At 42.8% G+C, this 5,265-nt stretch overlaps 1 protein-coding gene across 1 annotated transcript; it reads left to right on the forward strand.

Moving 5' to 3' along the window:
* Positions 1–6: 6 nt before the first annotated feature.
* Positions 7–4,984, forward strand: LOC119322482 (fimbrin-4-like). The gene is made up of 15 exons (XM_037595971.1): positions 7–115; positions 216–343; positions 465–635; positions 761–1,029; positions 1,138–1,309; positions 1,707–1,745; positions 1,857–1,925; positions 2,011–2,127; positions 2,439–2,650; positions 2,809–2,967; positions 3,050–3,249; positions 3,348–3,514; positions 3,597–3,693; positions 3,815–3,906; positions 4,127–4,984. Exons 2-15 carry the CDS (start codon positions 257–259, stop codon positions 4,511–4,513), a joined length of 2,238 nt encoding a protein of 745 aa, XP_037451868.1. The 5' UTR covers positions 7–115; positions 216–256; the 3' UTR covers positions 4,514–4,984.
* Positions 4,985–5,265: the final 281 nt, after the last annotated feature.

Raw genomic sequence — 5,265 nt, forward strand, 5'->3', positions numbered from 1 at the left:
CTGGGAGTTCCCAGACGCCATTGCCCACCTTTTTCCCCGAGCACAAGGAAAGCACGCCAGCAAGAGAAGGAGCAGCAGAGGCTGCACGGCAGAATTACCGTGAGCAATTCGGAAGGTATCTCGATCTTCCTCCCCGCAGCCCCCCACCCGCGCGCGGACGATCTGTTCCTTCTTTTTCCCGGCTCCCTTGTCCCTGATCTGAAATCTCCCCGCAGCCGCGCCGGAGCCCGGTCGAATCGGGCCGCGGCGAGGGGAAATGTCCGGCTTCGTCGGGGTCGTCGTCTCCGACCCCTCCCTGCAGGGCCAGTTCACGCAGGTGGAGCTCCGATCGCTCAAGGCCAAGGTGACGACCCGAATCCACGGCTTCCTTGCTCCTCTGCGCCGAAAACCTCAGTTTATTGTTAAGAGTCTCCTCCGTCGCATCCGCTCCAACTCGAGGTTTATGTCTCGTTGTGGTTTTGCAGTTCGTGTCTCTGAAGAGGGACTCCGGCCATGTCACCACCAAGAACCTCCCGGGGCTGATGAAGAAGCTCAGGGGACTTCACGAAGTGGTCCCTGAGGAGGAGATCGCCGCCTTCTTGTCGGAGTCGTACCCTGACAGCGACCAGGAGATTGAGTTCGAGTCCTTCCTCCGGGTACATCTCGGTGATCCTCATAGTTCCTGACTACTAGTATTACTAGTATTACAGTGGAGGGGAAGAGTGTGTCATTGTCTTACAGATTCGGTTCGAATGGGGAATTTGCTGTGGTGTTTTTGCAGGAGTACCTGAATCTGCAAGCAAGGGTGAGCGCCAAGGAAGGAAGCGCCGCTGCCGGCGGCGGCGGGGCTGGCGGCCGCAAGAACTCGTCGTCGTTCCTCAAATCCACCATCACTACGCTGCTGCACAATCTCAACCAGGCGGAGAAGTCTTCTTACGTGGCGCATATTAACACTTACCTTGGTGAAGACCCATTCTTGAAGAAGTACTTGCCAATCGACCCATCCGGCAACCAGCTATTCGATCTTATTCGGGATGGTGTCCTGCTCTGGTGAGAAGGCTTTCTAGCTAGCTACACGGCGCATGCCAATTTACTCTTTCAACAGAAACTGCCTGCTAGTTGTAGCTGATGTTAATTCTTTGCTGGATCTTTTGTCAGTAAGTTGATCAATGTAGCTGTACCTGGGACCATTGATGAGAGAGCAATAAATAAGAAAAGAGTTCTTAACCCATGGGAGAGGAATGAAAACCACACACTGTGCCTCAACTCTGCAAAGGCCATTGGATGTACTGTTGTCAACATTGGCACCCAGGATTTAGTGGAAGGAAGGGTATGCCTTGTGTTCCCTACTTGTTATCCTTTCTTGTAGCTCATGATGCACTGTCACTATATAAAAATGTTGCAGCGCTCTAAATTATCCTTCTTCTGCAATGAGATAAATCATTCGTCTCCCTTTAATTCTTCCATGTCCTGTATAGTGATATATAATTTTTTCTTTGATGAATTTGTTGGTAAATTTAGGTATAAATACTGTTATCATTATTAACTGCTGCCTGTCCTTTGTCCCTGTTCATTTTATCACTTAATAGTAGGTAGGACATCTCATATTTCTTTGTTTATTTTCACCTAATGGAAAAATGCTCCCAATTCCCATATTCAGTTCTATAAATTCCCTTTAAATAAATCAAGTGGGGACTTACACATACTTCTATTGTTTTGTTTGGCAGCCTCATTTAGTTCTTGGATTGATATCTCAAATCATAAAGGTAAGTATTGAAATGAGATTCACATTTTTTTATGCAATTCAATGGACACACTATGGTTGAACACTTGAACTCCTGCTTCATCACCTAAAGAGTTGCTTCACTTATTACCAGATTCAACTTTTGGCTGATCTTAATCTTAAGAAGACACCCCAGCTTGTGGAATTGTTTGATGACAGTAAGGTAAGTAGAAGTGTTTTGCCTTTGTTTCAACTCCCAGTGTACATCGTTGCTCAAAACAAAATCTATTTTATTGCATATTGTACAGGATATAGATGAAGTGTTGAGCTTGTCACCAGAAAAGATGCTGCTTCGATGGATGAACCATCATCTGAAAAAGGCTGGCTACAAGAAAACTGTCAACAATTTCTCTTCGGATGTGAAGGTGCATATGACAGAACATGTCACAACACTTACTAATCACTTAATTATATGCAATTTTGATACACCTGCAATGATACAAAAATCTGCCTGTCACACATTTGGTTGATCTTGTTGAATTTGAGTCTTGTGGGCAAAGCAACAGCTAGCTTTTCAACATTGTTTATCCAACACTTTATGTTATTTTCTTCCTTTTATGTAATAAAGCGTACGTTATGTCGCCCTGTACTTGATCCATCATTATGTTGTTCTTTGACATGCTTCTGTTCCTGCTCTGTTCAACTTCCGATGGTCACATAAGTTAATTACTTACAGGATGGTGAAGCCTATGCTTATCTTCTAAAAGCTCTTGCTCCAGAGACTTCCCCTGAAACCACACTGGTGACCAAGGATCCTGATGAAAGGGCAAAAATGGTACTTGAACAAGCAGAGAAGTTGGACTGCAAAAGATACCTTACACCAAAGGATATCACTGAGGGTTCTGCCAACTTGAATCTTGCATTTGTTGCACAAATATTCCAGCATCGGTAAGTGCCGAATTTCCTGCTCTCAAAAAGGACCAGAAATTTAAGATATGATCAAAGTCATACGAGCTATTTTAAATTGAAAGTTTCTTGGGTTGATTTTAACGATTTTTCCATGCTGACCATTGATCACTTCAATGATATTATTCCATGATGTGCAGGAATGGTCTAACTAGTGACATTAAACAAGTTACACTCACACAGACAGCATCACGTGATGATGTTCTAGTATCCAGAGAAGAAAGGGCCTTCCGAATGTGGATCAACAGCCTTGGGGTCGAGTCATACGTGAATAATGTTTTTGAAGATGTTCGCAATGGGTAACAAGAATATTTTCATAATGTCTTGTGTTATTGTGTTATATCAATTGCTGAGTTGATGATTTAGTTTATGATCTTGCAGATGGGTACTTCTTGAAGTACTTGACAAAGTTTCTCCTGGATCTGTCAATTGGAAGTTGGCATCAAAACCTCCAATTAAGTTGCCATTTAGGAAACTGGAGAACTGCAATCAAGTTGTAAAAATTGGGAAGGAGTTAAAGTTTTCATTAGTAAATTTAGCTGGGAATGATATTGTTCAGGGAAATAAGAAATTGATAGTTGGTGAGTTTGATCATATCTAACTTTGTAGTGAATGCTAATGCCCTGTTCTTGATAACTTAGTGGACATATAATTTGAGTTTCTCTGTGTTGTCTTTCAGCACTTCTGTGGCAATTGATGAGATTTAATATCCTTCAATTGCTAAACAGACTGAGATCCCACTCCAAAGGATCCCAAGGAAAGCAAATTACTGATGCAGATATACTGAACTGGGCAAACAGCAAAGTGAAAGCATCAGGAAGAACATCTCGAATGGAAAGCTTCAAGGTGACTTTAATATCCATAGCTTTCGCGTGACCATATCAGAAACTCCAGCTGTTAATGTTTTTCTTGCCATTTTCCCCTTCAGGATAAGAGTTTATCAAATGGAGTGTTCTTCCTCGAACTTCTTAGTGCAGTTCAGCCAAGGGTTGTGAACTGGAAAGTAGTTACAAAGGGAGAAGCTGGTCTGTTCTTGGTCCACATGTGCTATTTAATTGGTTTCTGATTAATTAATTATGTGCTTTCTTTACAAATAGTAGAAGAACCATAGTACTGGCTGATAGCTAATTTCTTTTGATTTTGCAGACGAGGAAAAGAAGCTAAATGCTACCTACATCATTAGTGTTGCAAGAAAGCTCGGATGTTCTGTGTTTCTACTGCCAGAGGACATTATAGAGGTAAAGGGCCATTGTTACGAATATGGAACTGAGCCTGTAATATTTCCATTTTTCATTGAATTAAACTGGATCGGAGCTAAATTCTAGTATAGCATATTCCTCTACTGTTTTGAATATTTTCCTTTTAGAAATGTTGATGATGCTTGTTGATTGAGAATTGGAACTGTGCTGTGCAAATTGTTGGTTTTATACCCTCTTTTTGCTCATGTTGATTGAACAGGTGAACCAGAAGATGATCCTAACTCTTACAGCTAGCATCATGTATTGGAGCCTGCTGAGACAACCACAGCCTGAAATATCTGAAGCATCAGAGCCATCTAGCATGGCTTCGGACGCAACTTCTGACATTGGCTCGGAGGATGGTGCCTCAACAGCAGCACCGTCCGAGAGCGAAGAGGCAAACTCACTGTCCGATAGTCTATCCACCCTGACCACAGACGACGCCACCTCAAATGCTCCAGCTGCAGAAAACGGGAGCGACACCACCTCGAATGCTCCAGCTGCAGAAAACGGGACCGGCGCCACCCCAGATGCTCCACCTGCAGAAAACGGGAACAACGCCACCCCAGATGCTCCACCTGCAGAAAACGGGAACGACGCCACATGATCCTGATGGTTATATTTTCATCCGTAGCACTGTCCATCAATTAGCTTTATATACAAGGGTTGGTACCAAAAGTTGCTGCTGCTACCAGAAGTGATTTTTTCTCTTTTCAGGTAGCATAATAGGTACACACCATCATACAGATAGATCGTAGCCGCCGTTTGTTCATTAAGTTAAATTTTGCTGAATAGTAAGTACTATACGGGAGAAAGAGAGAGAAATACAGACACATACATATAGTAGGCCGCCGGTTGGTTTGGTTGGCTGGCCATTTCCTGTACACTCTTTAGTGCACAGCTCCATTGCTCAACTCGTGCCTTGTCGGTCCGTCCATGTGCTCCGTATTTTTTTTCCTTCCAGTTTGCTGTACTGCTTGGACCATTATCGTTTTTGTACCAAACTGTCGTCGCTGCTGTGGAGTGTGGACCATGCATGGTGAGCTGTACATAAACATGTTGATTTCTGGCATGCCAAGGTATCGTTGTACACATTATGGTAGCACAGTAGTACTCCCTCTTTAAACTAATATAAGAGCTTTTAGACTACTAAGACTAGCCATAGTGGAGTAACTTCGATAGTAACATCGAGTCTAACTCAGCAAATTTTCTTATGTGGCAATGAGTTAATGAGGAGAGATGTAGTACTAGTAACTTAGTTACTGTAACATCACATGTCTCAATGCTATATGAGTCTATAATCTAATAAATGAAGCTTTGCATGTTGTCACACTTATGTTACTATCCATTATTAAGGTA

The sequence above is a fragment of the Triticum dicoccoides genome, chromosome 6B, assembly GCF_002162155.2.
Source record: "Triticum dicoccoides isolate Atlit2015 ecotype Zavitan chromosome 6B, WEW_v2.0, whole genome shotgun sequence".
Classification (NCBI taxonomy): Eukaryota; Viridiplantae; Streptophyta; class Magnoliopsida; order Poales; family Poaceae; genus Triticum; species Triticum dicoccoides.

What these genes read in the sequence shown, in the direction of transcription:
- LOC119322482 (XM_037595971.1), top strand. Translation starts at nt 257, where the DNA reads ATGTCCGGCTTCGTCGGGGTCGTCGTCTCCGACCCCTCCCTGCAGGGC. An exon ending in AGTTCGAGTCCTTCCTCCGG is followed by an intron (nt 636 to 760) that starts GTACATCTCGGT and finishes GTGTTTTTGCAG; the next exon opens with GAGTACCTGAATCTGCAAGC. An exon ending in CGGGATGGTGTCCTGCTCTG is followed by an intron (nt 1,030 to 1,137) that starts GTGAGAAGGCTT and finishes ATCTTTTGTCAG; the next exon opens with TAAGTTGATCAATGTAGCTG.